At 36.3% G+C, this 19,063-nt stretch overlaps 1 protein-coding gene across 4 annotated transcripts in view; it reads left to right on the top strand.

The window, feature by feature from the left end:
* Positions 1-19,063, top strand: part of LOC150102874 (ATP-binding cassette sub-family C member 5-like) — a 1,133,802-nt gene that overhangs the window by 943,453 nt on the left and 171,286 nt on the right. For all 4 annotated transcript variants that reach the window (XM_090397917.1, XM_090397915.1, XM_090397916.1 and 1 more), the window contains one exon: positions 4,231-4,390. In XM_090397917.1, coding sequence (XP_090254043.1) covers positions 4,231-4,390 — 160 coding nt within the window. The remainder of the gene's footprint in view (positions 1-4,230; positions 4,391-19,063) is intronic.

The raw sequence follows: 19,063 nt of genomic DNA, 5'->3' as shown, positions 1-19,063 counted from the left end.
GCTGTGAGCAAGCGGGTTAGGTGTGGTTTCTTTGCATGGTGGGTGGTTGAACCACGGAATGCATTGCTTGATAGATTTTACGTGATAGCAAGAATGGTCAATGAGTTCAGAGAGTGGTATGATAGACTGTTTCCTAGCAAGGACCTCTCATAATGAGTCTTTTGACTCTGTGGAGGCATGAATAAGCCAATTACCTATACTCATACTGTCAGTCTAAGTCATCCTGCAGGATCTTTGTTTCATCTTTATTGACTGTCACTCTTCCCAGCTTTGCATATTTTCTTTAATGACTCAGATGGCTACATAGATAAAATATATTGAAAATATAAGCTTCTTATTCATGTTATTTCTGTAGTATCCAAGTATATTTCAACTTCATTGTAATTACTGATATCCACACATGGGAAGGCTGGTTCAGAGAGTAAATCATTTCCTATATTCACTGATGTATAAATTAAATCAGTGGACTAAGTACATCACTAGTTACCTACCTTCTCCTGGACATATCTCCCCTACTCTATTCTTTTATATTTTCTATCAACCCATCTACCTTTATACCGAAATCACGAGCTTCATATGCATCCTCATTTATTTTAATTTATGCAACACAGTTCCATGTAAATTATGCTTGACAAGTAATTATATTCTTTCTTAACCCTTTATCCAAGTATAAGCAAACAGAGGTTACATGTGACATATCTTCATTATTTTTCAGAAAGAGTCATGAAGATACGTCACATATACAAATATTGTATATAGAAAATATATGGCATACACCAGTGGAAATGTGCTTCAGGAGGTAATAAAATTAACAGTCTGAGGGGAATGATGGTCAACGATCACCTGTAGTTATGCAGGCACATTGCAAGTGCTACAAAAACTGCACAAAATGTTGCTGCTCTAATAAGGAGGTAGTTGCTATACTGCATTTGTCAGACACATATGGATTATTTGTGCTCAAATCCAGAATTAATGGCAAAAGAAAAATCTGGACTCCAGAATATTGGATATGGTGAAAGGTTGAGGAAATATAAATTGCAGACTTTAATGATGGACAGGTGAAAAAAAAAAGTGATATGATAAGAAGATTTAAGTTGGTCAAGGAATTTATCAGATTAATTTAGATCATACTGTACATAGAACCAAGGAGTAAGAAGGAAAACAAAATATCTTCTCTCAGAAGTTATTATTATTATTAACATCTGACTTCCATGGAGTCAGTTAAGATGAATGACACAGCTCTGCCACCATAAATAGTATGTTGGGCAGAGCTGTGTCAGGAAATGTGATTAGGGTTTGTAAATGTGTTGGATGCACTTGACGGAAGGATTGATTTGGAGATTTGTACAAAAGTAATGGGTTACATTTAAATGGATTTGGTGTGAGTCAGCTAAAGAGACTATTGCTGCAAGGAGGAGTATTGAGTGTTGCTCCTCCTTGCAGAAGGAAGAGCTTTAAGTGATGTGAGCAAGAGAGCAGAAGAAATAAGAGATGTAGCAAAAGATCTGGAGAGAGGACCTGGTTAGCTGAAGTGGTGTAAAGGAGAATAGTAGTGTGAGAGAAAGATGAGAGAACAAGACTGCATGATGGACAGGAAAATGGGGGGGGGGGGTCTGGGTAGACAAGTAGACATAGTATAAGGAGAGTAAATACTGGAAGTAAACATGTTTCTGTTTGTATGTTCTTACCAGTCTCCCTCGATTATTCTTCACAACCACTCCAGAGATACAGATAGGTCAATATTCAGAAACCAGAGCCTTGTGTAATGGAATAATCATACATTCTTTCCATTCCTGTGTGATCTATCCTGAACTGAAACTCATACAAACATGTCAAGAACCTAGCCAATTTGGCCAATCATTCCTTTAACATATATCTTATTTGTCCCTTTGCTGAATTCTTATCCAGGTTATTCAACAGATCTTGAACCTACTTCCTGTGAACTTCTATCTCTTCATCCAGTGTAATGGTAGCACTGTGTTGCATACACTACATTGTTCAAATAATGAGTGCTCACTTCACTGAGATCTACCAATCACTTCTGCTTCTGCCACATGGGTACCCTCAGTATTCAGTAAAGTTATCCTTCCACATTCATTCTTTGTTTAACTTGCAGCATCATAAAAAATTCTTTTCGGTTGCTTTTACAGCCAATTTCTTTTCATATTCCAATTTAACTTTGCATACAATACTTGTAATTTTTCTAGCTCAAGCTTTGTATATTTCACAACTCCTCTCAATTATATTCACAATATTCCTTCCATATCACCTTCTTATGAATTTCTTGCCTAATAAGGCTGAACATCCATATTATTATTATTGACATCAGACATCCACGGAGTCAAAAGACTCATTGAAAAGGCAAACACTGTTACACACAAGACCGATCAAACCGTGTTTTAAACTCATTCAATGTATCTTCACCACAATTTCAGGCAAAGCTTCCACTCTCCAAATAATCTCCATGCAAAGAACCTGCTCCTTATGCAATTACTCACACCCTCATTATACAGTTTCCAGGTGTGCCTCTTTGTTCTTGTTCTACCCCCTTCTCCTATTCTACAAAAATTTCTTGCACATTAACCCGGTAACAACCAACTTAAATGTCTCAGTTATATCCCCTCTCTTCCTTCTAGTCATAAGGCTTTGCAAACAGCATTCCTTCAATCTTCCCATATTCCACATCCCAAAGACCTGTTACAACCTTAGTCAGGTCTTCTCTGGATCCTCCAATATATCCTCATCACCATGAAAACCAGGAGACTAAATCTACCTATATATATAAAATAAGCCTTTTTATTTCATGTTTTTTGAAATGTTTTGAAACTCAGGGGCTACCCTAAATGTCAGGTCATTAGAATTAAAGGAGAACCAGCCTACCAGTCCGTAACTCGGAAGGTTGGGGGGGGGGGGGGAAGCGCCCCTTTTGAAGACTCGACACTCAGGGGCCACCCTAGGCACCAGGGGGTGGAACCCCCTATCGAGTCATCAGAATTCAAGGAGAACCGGCCTACCAGTCCGGAACCCAGGAGGGGGGGGCATAGGCAATAGGGTGAAAGAGCCCCCCCCTTTTGAAGACTCAACACTCAGGGGCTACCCTGAGTGTCGAGTCTTCAAAATTCGAGTCATCATAATTCAAGGAGAACCGGCCTACCAGTTTGGAACTCAGGGGGTTGGGCACCAGGGGCAGAGCCCCCCTTTTGAAGACTCGACACTCGAATTTTATAGACTCAACTAGTGTTGAGTCTATAAAATTCGAGGAGAATCAGTCTACCAGTCCGGAACACGGGGGGGTTGGGCGCCATATAATAATAATCTGTATATAATAATGCATATGATTCCTGATCAAAGCCTTATACAATGGAACCATAAACTCTTTATTTCTACAAGTTAAGGTCCTCCACATCATTGCCATAATCTGATGTGATATCTTCATAATTCGTGCAGTGTGACCTCTGAAACTTCAGATCCTTGACCACCACTTAAAAATCTCTTATCTCTTCAACTTCCTCCAAAATTTCCCCACCAAATGTATACTTTGCATCCTATTGTTGCCTTTTCAGAACTTTACATTTTGCAACATTGAATTGACAGTTCTATACTGTTGTCCAGTCATACAATCTATTCAAGTCCTCCTGTAAGGTCACAACAACTGTTTGATTCTTCATCACTCTCTCCCCAGTTTTGCATCACCATTTAAGCACATCCCAGTATCATTATTATACAAATTAAATAGCAATAGAATCAAAGCAGATCCCTGGGCCACACCACTACTGACTTTCCTCTTTCAAGATAGCACCCCACCCATACACAATTTGATGATACCTATCTATAGCCATTCGCCTATCCATCTCACTAGTCTATCATCCAATCCCATCTGCTTCAGTTTAGTGACCAGCTTGTGGCGTGGCAATCTATCAAATGCCTTTGCAAAATCTAAGTATTCCACTGTATATGCATCTCCTTTGTCCAATATGCTCATCACCTTGTTATAGTTAAGTAAGTTTGTTTGAAATAGGATAGTTTTGTATCCTATTTCTCACCAACCTCTCCAATATCTTAAGCTACAACTCCAGATCAACTATAATTTGTTGCCATAGTCACATTTATGAAGTGGAACAACAACTTTGGAACTTAGGTACTATGGTTGCAAGACTGAATTGAATTTTTGTTTTAATTTGTATTAAAGAATGTTTGTATTTTATTTATCATTACTTTTTAATCTTATAGGCAAATCTTCCATTGGTGCTGTGCTTTTTAAGCTTTCAAAGCTTAATTCAGGATCTGTTCACATTGATGGTGTCGATATCGGCAAAGTAGGAACTGAACATTTGCGTTCTAAGATGTCAATAATCCCACAAGATCCAGTTCTCTTTAATAATACAGTTAGGTGGGTAACAAAAATCACCCTTTCAAAATGATTTTTTTTTTTTTTTTTTGCAGAACCTTAATCAAATGTTAAAATTATGCTGATTGTTTCTCAGAGATTATTTGATCACAGAGGAATACTATACACAGTCAGTCCTCACCACGGATAGCCCATTAACACATCCACCAAATGCTGCTTCACTCCTGCAACCCATAGACCAGACCAAAGACACAACCTTATTTTGAAACTGGTGTTATGATAGTTCTGCTAGCTGAAGATTTGGAAATGAAGGTGGCAATGAAAAATAAAAGAGAATTTGGTGGAAGAAGAGCTCACAAATGACTCTATACAGCTAAAAGCACAAAAAGTTGCACAGAAGAAGAAATGGAACCTCCAAAAAGTTTACAGTGAAAAAATTATCAAATGCATTTGCCTCTGCTAGTAAGGAAATTTGGTTGTTTTGTGTTAACATGGAAAGATTTAGCAAAGTAAACACTAATCTGTAATTTCTTGCTATGGAAAAATGTATGCAGAAAAGAACTGTACAGACTAAGCAGACATTACATATTTTTAAAGAAACCCTCTCCTGCTGTCATCTTACCCCTGAAGATGAGGCTAGACCTTCCACAAGTTATGCACTGGTAAACTATTTTCAGAATGCTTTGTTGCAATTTTGGAATTTGAATTATTTGTTGTCGAAGAGCTAGACTCTCCTGCCTCCTTTGATGAATTGTACAATTAATAAAGCAAGATCTTTGAAGAAAACTCTTGCTCCATGTGTTTCTAGATGATTGTTTCACTATAAGTGCACAGAAGCACTACACAGCAAGTTTATGTTATCATTTGTACATGGCATCATATCACTATAAACAAAGAGTTTAATCCAATAAAAATATAACAAAATAGACCTGCACACTTTATTGTTCAGGTATGTTAATTGTTAACAGACTTCATGGGTCATATGATTTCAAACTTTCAACCATTTTGACTTACAATGGGATTGTTGGAATGAAACTCTTTTGTAAGTTGAGGACTAAATGTTTTTTTTTTTGTTTAATTTTAAATACTGTTTAAAATTTTATTTTCTTACTCATGATTTTGTTTTTTTGTAGCCTATCATAATAAATATGATAAAAAATGATATGTTATAACAATAACTCACTCACTCACTGGAGAAGAAAACTACTACACCACCATTGATCAGTGAAGTGTTAACTACAATAATATGAAACTTTTTGATACTCTTGACTTTTGACTTTAGTAAGTCAAAAATTGACTGTGGGTAATTAGATAAGAATCTAAAGCACCACTATTTTCTTTTTCTTTTTTTTTTCCTCAATTGCATCTCATACATCTAATCCCATGAAGACAGTGACTTCAAAATTATTACTGTTGTTATATCACACCATAATTTCGTGTTTGCATATCGTCAGAGTCAAAAAGCTTATCATGGGAGGCCCCCACTATTTCATACAAAGTTAATCAAATTGTGCCTTAAACTCATTCTACTTTCCAACCATTCTCCATGAAAAGAATCTGCTCCTGTTGCTCACACTCTCCTTATACATTTTTCAGCAGTGGCCTCTTGTTTTTACCCTGTATCCCTCTACTCTATGAAAAATTTCCACATTAACGCTATAACAATCCATTACCAAATGATATGGCTCAGTTTTATTCTCGATTCTCCTCTTTATTCATGAGGTTTTGCAAATGATGCTCCTTCAATCCACAGAGTGTGAATTCTGCATAGTGTGTGTAGGGGGGAGATGAATGTGTTTGTTTTAGGATATATTAAAAAATAATAATTAAGGAGAATGCTATATTTGGTTGGTATATTAGAATTACTAAAAGTTAGAAATATGTGAGCCATGTGAGAATGGCAGATATAAGGAGAGAATGAACAGTTGTGAATAGAAGTACCTTCATTAATGGCAAATGAATTATTAATAATTTCATCATCAAATTCCTGCCGTGTACCCTCAAGGGGTGTACAGAATATGATAGTATTACATGAAAAATTTACATCATTACTAACTTCCTATCTACAATTTTCCTCCGAATCAGAATAAATTTATTCAATTCACTTCCTACCATACCAGCTTTGTTCATTCTGTTGTCTATTTCCATGTTTAATTTTCCATCTTCACTAAAAATCTTGCCTAAACTGAAACGCTTTACTTGTTCGATAGGTTCTTCATTCACAATGCAGTTGAAATTTTCAATGCTTCTGCCTATTTTCATTGTCTTTGTCTTGTTATTACTGACCATATATCTATTACAACAGTTATTCAATTTAGTCAGGGAATCTTGTAGACTTGTAGCAGATTTATTTAGAAGTATAACATAATTCGTTTAAAGCAAAGAGCGGAGATTAACACCTCCAATTTTGATATCAGGTTTTATACCACTTTCTTTCATAATGTGATCCATATAGATAATGAATAAGAGAGGGGATAATGTACATCCTTGTCTCACACCAGATTTAACATTAAACCATCTCCCTGTACTTCCTTTAATTCTAACTGCTGACTTACAACTCAAATAAAGACTAAGTATTGCTTGATATAATGCCCGGTTAACACCATATAACTGTAGCCTTTTGAACAGCTTCTTTCTTGACACCTTGTCATATGCCTTTTCCAGATCTATAAAACTTAAATACAAATCTTTTATATTCCCATGATTTCTCAACTATTTGTCATAAAGTGAAAATCTGATCCTTCCAGCCTCTATTTGGCCTGAATCTAGCTTGTTCTTCACCAAGATTTTCTTCAACAATCCTTCTCAACCATTTCTCAAGAATACTTGCATAAATCTTACCAGTGTGATATTCATTTTTATCTCCTACTTGAAATTAAGTGACGATCACTTACAATTTCAAATCCTTTGTTACTCTAAGTCAGTGTAGAGTTATCACTATAATTGATAATATATACAATAAGACATTGCTTTTTTCTTGTGTCATCTCTTCACATGAATTTGTGCAGGTGTTTATGTGGAAACAGAATGTTTGATGACAACTCCATATTTTGAACATAAATCTAGCAGGCAGTTATCATTATTATTATTAGGCTTTCCCTTTTCTTCAGATTTACCTGACACATTTCTGTGTTCATGGGATTCACTTCATGCCCTGCTATTTAGATCTTCAAAAATAACCAGTTTTTCCCATTTCTTTTTTGCAGCTCACTTCTCTATTATTATTATTATTATTATTATTCTGGCCTCCATGGAGTCAAAAGACTCATTGTGGGAGATCCTTCCTAAGAACATAAAGTCTGTCAAGATTCAACGAGGAGAGGTCCCTCAAAAGAAACACAAAGTCTATCATACCACTCCTTAAACTCATTGACCGTTTCGCTCTCACCACTCCATCAGGCATAATGCATTCCACGGTTCAACCACCCTCCATGCAAAGAAACCACTCCTCACCCTCTTGCTCACAGTTTCCTTTCATAACTTCCAGGGATGGCCTCTTGTCATCACTCCTTCCTGCTGTTCAACCAAGTGAAAGAACTTCCCAGTGTCAACCCTGTAACCACCTCTAAACAGTTTAAAAATCTCAATCATATCACCCCTCCTTCTATCCACCAAACTCTGCACTCCACACTTCCTCAGCCGATCCTCATAACTAGCATTGTACAGTCCTGACACCATCTTTGTTATCCGCCTTTGTACCCTTTCCATAGTTAATTCATCCCCTTCAAATCCTGGGGACCAGATCTGAGAACAATAGTCTAAGTGTGGTCTGATCAGAGTCTTATACAATGGAATGATAATCATTTTATCTCTGCAAGTCAGTGTCCTTCTCATTATTACAGCAATCATCTGCATGACCTTCACCTTTGCAATATGTCCCCTAAATTTCAGGTTTCTATCAGTCATCAACCCCAGATCTCTTGTCTCCCCTACTTCCTCCAGTATAACTCCTCCCATAGAGTATGCAGCATCCCATCAATGTTTCCCAAACCTCAAGACCTTACATTTTGCTGCATTCAACTAAAATCCCCATTCATTTGCCCATCTATCTAGCTTATTCAAATCCTCTTGCAGGGCTACCACATCTGCACTCTTACTAATAATCCTTCCCAGCTTCGCATAATCTGCAAACAACTGAATATCCCCTTGCAATCCACTGACATTGTCATTGATATAAAGGTTAAACAATATAGGTCCTAGTACTGAGCCCTGTGGGACCCCACTTGTAACCCTCTGCCTCCTTGAAACTGCTCCACCATACACAACTCTCTGATACCTATCAGACAGCCAATCCTGAATCTAGTTGACTAATCTGACATCCACACCCATGTGCTGCAACTTAAATATCAGCTTATCATGTGGCACCCTGTCAAATGCCTTCGCTAAGTCTAAGAAAATTGCAATATATGCCTTTCCCTCATCTAATGTTCTTGTAACTTTATTATAAAATGCTAGCATATTGCTAAAACAAGAGCGCCCTTTCACAAATCCATGTTGATTCTCACAGATAACATTACCCTCATCTGCGCAATGCTGTATACGGTCCATCACAACTTTCTCCAAGATCTTAACAACTACTGATGACACACAAACTGGCCTATAATTAGACATTTACAGTCTGTTACCACCCTTATGCAATGGCACTATCTTACTTCCTTCCATTCCCTGGGCACCTTTCCCGCAGCCAGACTTTCATTGAAAAGCCAGATTAAAGGTACTGTCAGTTCCCTAGCACATTCTCTCAAAACTCGTGGTGAAATACCATCTAGTCCCAAAGCTTTACTGACATCCAAAGTACTCAGTATCTGAAACACACTTTCCTGCTGTACCTTTAAACCTCGAACCTGCCCAATTCCTCTAGCATTAAAACTGACTCCTCTAGGATGAAATAATAATTCAAAACAAATAATAACTTTAATAACTAAAAAAAAATTATCCATTTCTTTTTTAGGAGAATCTTCTATGAAATCATAAGCACTAATAAGTTTCATACCTCAATTTCTCCATTTTGAAATTAACTCTACTTGATTACACATAGTTTTACTTGAAATTCCCTTCCAATGAAGAAGCTCATATTTGGTGTTGAATGCTATCAATGCTGTTCTTAAAATTTACACAGTAACACAAGAGAAAATTGAATAAAGTTTAGTAAAAAGTCATATCATACATGTGAAAATTACAGATCATCTTCAGTGACAGTAATAGAATACCTCTTGTAAAGTAGCCAATTTTTCCAACATAAAATAGTCCCTTCTTAGGATGCAATTAAAATATTGTTTGGGCATAAAATTATGAGATTGTTTAGTCTTTTTTTTTTTTAAATAAACAGAACATGTAAAAAATTAGTACTACTTTAAATAACCACAAAAATAAATAAATAACCTGGCTGATTGTTTTAACCAATCACATCGCTCCAAGGTCATTTTATGATTTCAAAATCAGAATAACAGCATGTCGGATGAGACAGGTGTTTCAATTGCAATTCCAGATTTTTTTTATTCAAAATTCTCTTGGAAATACATTGATGAGTCAGTCAAAGCGAATTTTCATGAATGTTTACATGAAGCTGCAAGCTTTACACCATAGCAAGACCAAGGAAGAGAGTGTAGTGATGGTGAGCAAGCTGACTGGTTTTGAAGAGAACTGCGTTCAGTGTGAATGCTAATAAAATGTGGTCACACATGCTTAAGACAACTCCCAAAAAGCAAGCACAATGGGGACTTGAACTTGGCCAATCCAGTGTGAAGCACTCGACACCTAGATTTGATGACTTTGTTCAGTGTGCCATTTGCTGAAAGATTCATGCATTTTTCTTTGGGAATGAGCAGCAGACACTGAACTCCAAATCTGTTAGAAATATCAAGAACAGTGCTTTATTGGGTGATAAAGGATCACAGCTTCAGTTACATAAAACAGTAATGTGCACCGCCTTCATTGAACAAGAGGATGTAATTGCTTGGTGATATTGATACCTTCAAACAAAGAGCATGGAGGAATATGCACCTTCCTTGTGGTGAGCAGGCTGCATTGTTAAAGTGGAACAGATCATTCTATTATTAATTATTTAAAAAAAAAAACTTTAGTTATATGTGATTAGAATAAGACATTCCCATATTTCTGAAAGTGAGAGGCTGTCCTGATTCAGGTTTGGATGATGGATTGCAGACCATAAGATATTGTGCTTCATACTTATTCCATGATGTGCAAGTCCAGATTTCCCATTGGTGATGTAGGACTGGTGTTCTTGTATTCTTTTCTCCACTGAATGTCCAGTGGAGAATTTTGGCCAAAATAAAAGAGGTGATAATCACGTGGAATTTGGTAGACACCAGTAACAGCCAAAGGGGATCGCTTATCTTTAAATGATGAGAACCACGAAAACAGTTTGTTGAATGGAATAAATATACTCATCATCATCAAATTCCTGCCATGTACCCTCAAGGGGTGTACAGGATATGACAGTACTACATGAAAAAATTACATCATTACTAACTTCCTATCTACAATTTTCCTCCAAATCAGTCTGTTACTTGCCAAGACTCCAACATTATCAGATCTTATATTTCTATCGTCTAAGGCACTTTGTACCATATCAATCCACCTATATCTTGGTCTTCCTCTGGGTCGTTTTCCTGCCAACCTGGCAGAGAACACTTGTTTCGCTAATCTTTCCTCTCCCATTCTATTTAAGTGACCATACCACCTGAGATTAGCTCTGCTAACGCATTCCTGAATGCTAACAATGTCAAGTTCTTTCCTAATATCCTCATTTTTAATATGATATTGCCATTGATGCCATCTGTTCACGCCTCTAATCTTTCTCAGGACTCTCATATCTGCAGTCTCTAGTCTTTGGTCAAATGTTTTACTTCTGACCCAGCTCTCAGATCCATAAGTTAAAACTGGTTTGAACACTGCCTTGTATACAGCTAATTTAGTGTTCCGACTAATTTCTCTCTTATTCCATATGAATTTATTCAATTGACTTCCCACCATACCAGCTTTGCTGATTCTGTTGTCTATTTCTATATTTAATTTACCATCTTCAGTAAAAATCGTGCCTAAGTAGCTGAAATGTTTTACTTGTTCCACAGGTTCTCCATTCACAACACAGTTGACATTTTCAATGATTCTGCCTATTTTCATTGTCTTTGTCTTTTTATTGCTGACCTTCATACCATATCTATTACAACAGCTATTCAATTTAGTCAGAGAATCTTGCAGACTTGTAGCGGATTTATTTAGAAGTATAACATCATCCACATAAAGCAAAGAGCTGACATTAACATCTCCAATTTTGATATCAGGTTTAATACCACTTTCCTTCATAATGTGATCCATATAGATAATGAATAACAGAGGCGATAATGTACATCCTTGTCTCACACCAGATTTAACATTAAACCATCTTCCTGTACTTCCTTCAATTCTAACTGCTGACTTACAACTCAAATAAAGACTAAGTATTGCTTGATATAATGCCCCATTGACACCATATAACTGCAGCGTATTGAATAGCTTCTCTCTTGGCACCTTGTCATATGCCTTTTCGAAATCGACAAAACTTAAATACAGATCTTTGTTATATTCCCATGCTTTCTCGACTATTTGTCGTAAAGTGAAGATCTAATCCTGACAGCCTCTATTTGGCCTGAATCCATCTTGTTCTTCACCAAGCTTTTCTTCCACAATTCTTCTCAATCGTTTCTCAAGTATACTTGCATAGATCTTGCCAGGAACACTCAGTAGGGAAATACCTCTGTAATTCTCACATTCAGTTTTATTTCCCTTTTTATATGTGGGTACTATGAGAGCTCTACTCCAATCATCGGGAATTCGTCCCTCTGTCCAGGCTTTCTGAACTATGCAGTGCAGCCACTGTAAGACTTTTATACATAAATATACTCACTGGATTAAATTTATTAAGAATTCTCGAAATTGGTTCCAAAATGCCAGCAATGTATGGAATAGTGATTCTATGTACTGTTTCCTTATTATTTGAGCAAGGGATCACAAATATGTTGTATAGTCTACCCTGAATAGCCACTGAGTTTCACATATCATTTGATGTTTAAAAGTTCTTCAGTGAAGACCATATAATGTGAGGACAACATAATAAACTTTTACTAATTCTAGTGTTCTGACAGGGATGTTGGGCAATTGTTGAATATAGCGTCCTGTGAAGGTAGGTTTTCGATAAATGGAAGTATTTAGTTTACATGAAGATGTGAGGTAGAGTAGGATAATTTGTTTTCTTTTTCTATTTCCACATAGTAAAATTAATTTGTGGATGTAGATTTTTGATGTTAGCTAAAAAAAGGTAGATAATGCTTCATTGTAGAGCCAGAATCCAAAAACGTCATCTTTATAATGAACCAAAATATGCTGCAGGTGTATGGATGAGAAAGGATGTCTTTTAAATGTTCCAAATAGAGTGGACTTCCCACAGCAGTTCCTTCAACTTAATTGTAAAACTTGTTTTGACAAAGAAAATAACCAGAGTGAATGACAAAGTCAAATAATTTCACTATATCCTGTAGAAAGGCTTGTGAAAGCAGACGTAGTGTATCTTCTAGTGGTACATTAGTGAAAAGTGATTCTATATTGAAACTGACAGATCAGTAGGTTTGAGGGATAGATTTTTCACTTTATCTTGAAATTCAGATGATTTTTTTTATTAAGAAGCAAAAGTTACCAATCTGAGCATTTTAATAAATGCTAAAAATTTGGCTATGTAATATGTGAGAGAATCTATATAGTCAACATACTGCATAGCCAAAATTTTTTAGCATATTGATTAAAAGCTCAGATTGGTAACTTCCTTCAAAAATAAATCCAGTTTTCTAGATAGAGATGAAGCCGAATGCCTTCCTTATGGATCTTAGATAGACCTTTGAACCAACGGATTCTAGCAAATTAAGTTTTAAGTTTGTCTACAGTGTCTCCATCAAGCCTTATGACTTCATCTAATAGAGTTTAATTTTCTCAATTGACTCGACCCAGTGGGGTTGTAATTCAGTTCCTGGTAAGTCAATCTGTCAAGTAATAAAAGAGATATTTTTTGTTTGTAGTTTACAAAGTCCATAACTACTACTGCTTTCCCTTTGTCAGCTTTAGTAATAATGAGATGACTGCCGCATCTTAAAGACAGAAAGTTTTAGCTTCTGCTAAGGAAATGTTAGTAGGAGGAAGCTTGGATTTCAATAGCACAGATGAGACTTGCAGACAAATTTTATTGGTGTCCTCAGTGGGGAGAGAGAGGATAAATTGCATTCACTATTAAAGAGGAAAATCTAAGTGCGGTATCTTCTTGGAACTATAGCAAATCCATGCACTTTAACTAAAATACGAATTTTGCTTTCACGTAGAGTCTGTGAGATATTTACTACCCAATTATCTGGAACCACAGGATGTTGGTTTTGCTTAGTGACTACTATGTTGAATTTCAGATTCAACTGTTGTTTTTGTGCTTCTTATGAATGGCAAAGAGAATTCTTTGCAACTTTCAAAAAAACTATATGGAATGGTTGAGAAACTACAATTGATTACATAATATTTTGTAGTTCACAGACGTGACATATATTAAAAGCAAGATCATGCTTCTCATCTCAAAGTTGAGTTGATTGCAAATGAGTGATAAACATGTTCAGATAGATGATATGTGTGCCAGGAGATTTCATGGTGTCTTTCAGCTTTGCAAAGTTAGGAATAATCTTCAGATCACAGTATTTTTTAAGAAAAAATATCCTTGATTGTAACATACCTTGTAACACAGACAGTTTCCCTGACTCTACCATTCTTTTTTGTTACATCCTCTCTGGGAAGGATTATTTGTTGTTTTGAGAAACAAAATAAATTATCATTCCTAGATATCCTACTTTACCGCTCATCTTCAGGTGAACAAATTACTTCCATTTATTGAAAACCTATATTCATGTTATGCTATATTCAGCAACATTCAGCTCACCATCCCTGTCAGAATACTAGAATTATTAAAAGTTTATTACATTATGCTCACGCTATATGTTCTGCACTGCAACAACTACAGCAAGAACTTTTAAACATCAAATGATATATGAAACTTTGTGGTTTTTCAGTGTGGACACACAACATATTTGTGATGCCTATAGCCCTAGATCAAATAATAAATAAACAGTATGTAGAATCCCCATTCCATTCATTCTGGCATCTCAGAACTGGTCTCTAAAATTCTTAATAAATATAATTGAGTGACAATGTTTATTCCATTCAACAAATTGTCATCATGGCTCTCATTATTTAAAGATAAATTCTCCCCTCTGACTCTTACTGGTTCTACCAAATTTCATGTGATTATCTGTTCTCTATTTCAGCCAAACTTGATATTCAGTGGAGAAAAGAATACAATAACATCAGTCCTACATCATCAATGGGAAACCTGAGAAATCTGGCCTTGGCATCATGGAATAAATATCAACCATATCTTATTAAAACACTTAAGGAATAGAACAACGTAGTTAAGGATATAAATTAAATTAAACTTTAATAAATATTTTCCGATATTTCGGCAACGTCACGTTGCCATTTTCTAAAGGAACTTACAAAAAAGTTACGTGCACGTAGGCACTACAACACAGAAACTGGGAATGAAGAGATGAAGCTATTGTTCTCCTAACAGTCCTGATGGTGCCCTCTAGTGGGCTAAGTAGGTGTTCTTGGCCGTTGGGCTGAAGGTCTGCAGATGTAGGCCTCCCAAATTTGGGGCAGTCGCATACACCAGCTACACCAAGCTACAGTGATACACCGTAGCAAATACAAATTTGAAAGACTCTTTATGGAATCAGCCTCAGCCCTAAGAAATTCTCCAAACCTCAACAAATTTGGTTGTATGCGACTGCCCCAAATTTGGGAGGCCTACATCTGCAGACCTTCAGCCCAACGGCCAAGAACACCTACTTAGCCCGCTAGAGGGCACCATCAGGACTGTTAGGAGAACAATAGCTTCATCTCTTCATTCCCAGTTTCTGTGTTGTAGTGCCTACGTGCACGTAACTTTTTTGTAAGTTCCTTTAGAAAATGGCAACGTGACGTTGCCGAAATATCGGAAAATATTTATTAAAGTTTAATTTAATTTATATCCTTAACTACGTTGTTCTATTCCTTAAGTGTTTTAATAATGCATAACCAACGTATAAGCCTGTCTACGAGAATCAACCATATCTTATGGTATGAAACACGATTGCTCCATTAGTGTCATCATATATGCAAATGTTTATTTAAAGAAAACAGTGAAGCCTTGTTCCATCATCCAAACTTGAATCAGAAGAAATGCCTTTCAGTTTCAAAAATATGGGAATGTCACATATAACTAATGTTTTTTAAAATAATTAATAACACAATTAAGTAATATTTAACACTACTATGTTTTTCTCATCCTCGCGATTAGCCTAGTGACTACGTGCTTCACAACCATATGCCTGGGGAAGGAGTGTCCTAGATTTGATTCCATTCGACAATGTGAGGAACTTAAGGATCTTCCTCAGCCATAGCCAAGTTAGCCAGTCTTGGGTGTGAACAGCAGGGTTTTTCCCACCTGTTTATCTGGGGTTTTTCATTCCACAAGCAGGTAAACCGGTCCCGTGAACACACAGGCTACAGTCATATGATATAGTATGCGGAACGGGAAACCATCTTGCTCATAATCATTTCCCTAATATGGAAGCATATAGCTACCCCCACCAGCCGTATTGCTGAGGGAATAGAATAGAATGTATTTCTCATTTTTTTCATTGCGCTGTTTTATGTATAATATGGGGCTCTTGCTGTTTTAAATTTGCCTATTGTTTTAGTTCTATATTCTATTACCTAATGTCACTGAAGTTGAGATGCAATTTTCAGATCAAAAGATATAGCTTTTCATTAATTTTTTCCCTTGTGTGTGTGTGAATTTTTAGAAATGTTCTGGCACAAATATCTCTAAAACAACAATCAGTACTCTTTACTTAAAATGAGATAATACATATAAAATGTTATATGTGTTATTTAGAAGGATAACACCCGTTTAAGTTTTTATGTATTTATATGCATGTATAAATTCATCACAATAACACAAGGTAAAATCTCTAGTTTTTCTGTTGCTGTTTATGTTGTTGGTGTCTATCTTGAATATCTTGAAGTCTGCTGATGTTGTGCTTGTTCAAGTAGCTAACCTTTCACTGCTCATCCTGGTTCCCTGACAAAATCAGCAGGGACAGCCTCGCTTAACTGAGCAATGCCTGGCTGGTATGAAATTTAATCATGATGTACTTTTGTTGTGTTTGGTTTAAACAAATACAAAATAAAGTTTGGTTAGCTAATTCCCAAATTTTTAGCCCATTTGTTCAGTATCCAGTGGATACCTACGAACAGGGCACATCACATGTAGGTGAGATTTAACATTAGCTCAGAATCCTTAGTCAGTTCACTTCATTCCTTAAAAGTTATGCAGGATCTCCTTCAAGTTATCTAGCTTTGAGCAACTGCTAACCAACTCTAGTTATTCTTCTGCTTGCCACATACTTGAAGCATTTCCTTGAATTTTCTATGGTTTGACTATCTTATATTATCTCATATTGCACTTCCTCTTTCTTTACCAAGCTTGTCACTTATCCACTCTGAATTTTAGTTTCCTCTTTGCTTGAGCACTGCATGTATCAATCTCTTCCATAACAACCTTTTTTGCACTGCATGTCTAATTTCATTACTCATTCATTTTACTCCTATTCTGTTTGTCTAATTCTTCACATATAACATTGTGCATTGCTTATTTCTACATGTCTAAATTAATTCTCATGCTCTGTCAATCTCCTTTTTCCTGATAGCTTGTTATCCTTGGTAATAGTAAAATGAGTAATAGTAAATTCTTCATGATGACACTCATGAACTACAGCAGTGTTAATAGCCTATGCATCACATTTTATGACATTTATTTGTTTTGTGTGCGTGTGCGTGTGCATGCGCGTACACACACACATATATATATAATTAAATCATTCATAATCACATCCTGTGTTGATATCACCAAAACCAACACTCTTAAACTCTTCCATGATGTATCATGTTACCTAAGATATTTATCCATCAGAACAGAACTCTTAGGAATTTTCAAACTGAATTCTACAAGAGATTTATGAAGGCATCGTGAAATTTTGCATCCTTAGTTCATATATAACATGTATTAATACATCTAAGAGGCCACTTACATGTATGCTTGAGGAATGAGTAGGGGATTCTGTATATAAAAAAGAAAAAAAAAGTATTTGAAATAGGGTTTCAATAGCAGAAAAGTTTCAAAAATTTCTAGTCAAAATATTTCATAATCAGCATCCTCTGCATTCTCTGGCATAAGATGGTCCTTAGTTATTTGTTCATTAAGAAGATTTTATATTCTGCCATTTCTATTCCTCACTTATCCAAATTTCTCTTATGCCATTTATTATGACTTTATATCACAAACCGAGTTTCCCTATTTCAAAGAGGAAGAGATGTTTTTTAATTATTGCACGTCAGTGTTCTGTCATGAGTCTTAGATTAGCCCAGGTTCTTCCAAAGGAGTGGAGAGATGGCAAAATTGTTCTGTTTCATAAAAGGAGTGATAAGACTAAGGCTTCTAATTATAGTCAATCTGCATGTCTGGAGTTGTGGTCAAGGTGTTTTTATTTTTATTACGTAACATCTCCAGGGAGTCCAAAGACTCATCAAGGGAGGGCACCTACTCTACAACTCTCCGTCTCCACCAATCCACCACCTGCAACTACCTTCATCATCTACATCAAAGATATCTATTGCCGACCACCGCCACTAGTATTTTCACAAACAATCACAAACCTCCATGCCCATGGCAGATTCGAATCTGCAACCTTTTGGCTGGAGAGCGGATACACTAACCACTCGGCCAACCAGGCCAGGTGTTGAAGAAGCTAGTGAGTTCAAGGATTCAGGACTGGGTTGTTAGCAGTAGAATTCTCTTTAATTGACAGCATGAGTTTGCTAAAGGAAGATTATGTTTTAGCAATCTGCTTACTTATTATAACAAGGAGACAAATACATTGAACAATGGGTATGCATATACAGTAGTATATTTAGATTTTGCAAAGACTTTCAACAGATTGCAACATGACAAACTAGTAGTTAAATTAGAACAGATGGAGTTGGATAGTAGATTACTGCATCAGATTGGAGATTACCTGTCTGAAAGGTATCAGCAGGTCGTGTATGGGAGGGGGGTTGATATCCCAGAAGAGGAAAGTTACCCAGGGATCTATTTTGGGGGCCATTGTTGTTTAATTTGTATGTAAATGACATTAGAAAGGGCTTAAGTAGTGATATACAGTTGTTTGCAGATGATGCAAAGTTGGGGAGAATTATGAGAAGTAGAGCAGATGTTGTTGTAGCTTTGCAAGAGACTGTATGGACGAGTGTGTATGTTGGGGGGGGGGGATATAAGTTTAATGTGGCTCAAGTGTAGTTTTAAAAATTGAGAAGCAAAATGGGATGTAGTATATAGGTTGGTGGGGATATTTTAGAGGTGGAGGAGATGAAAGATCTGAGGGTGATTGTGGATAGAGACATGAAATTCCATGTACATTTTGCTAGAATTGTGAGGACAACACAGCAAATAATGGGAATGATGTGGAGAACACTGACATGTAGAAGTAAGGATGTTTTGATTCCATAGTACAAGACTTTGATCAGGTT

The sequence above is a fragment of the Typopeltis vanoorti genome, chromosome 9 (assembly GCF_054136105.1).
Source record: "Typopeltis vanoorti isolate ZY-2024b chromosome 9, IOZ_Tvanoo_1.0, whole genome shotgun sequence".
NCBI classification, from domain to species: Eukaryota; Metazoa; Arthropoda; class Arachnida; order Uropygi; family Thelyphonidae; genus Typopeltis; species Typopeltis vanoorti.
Note: the sequence above shows the minus strand (reverse complement) of the source record. Positions and strands in the feature narration are given on the sequence as shown.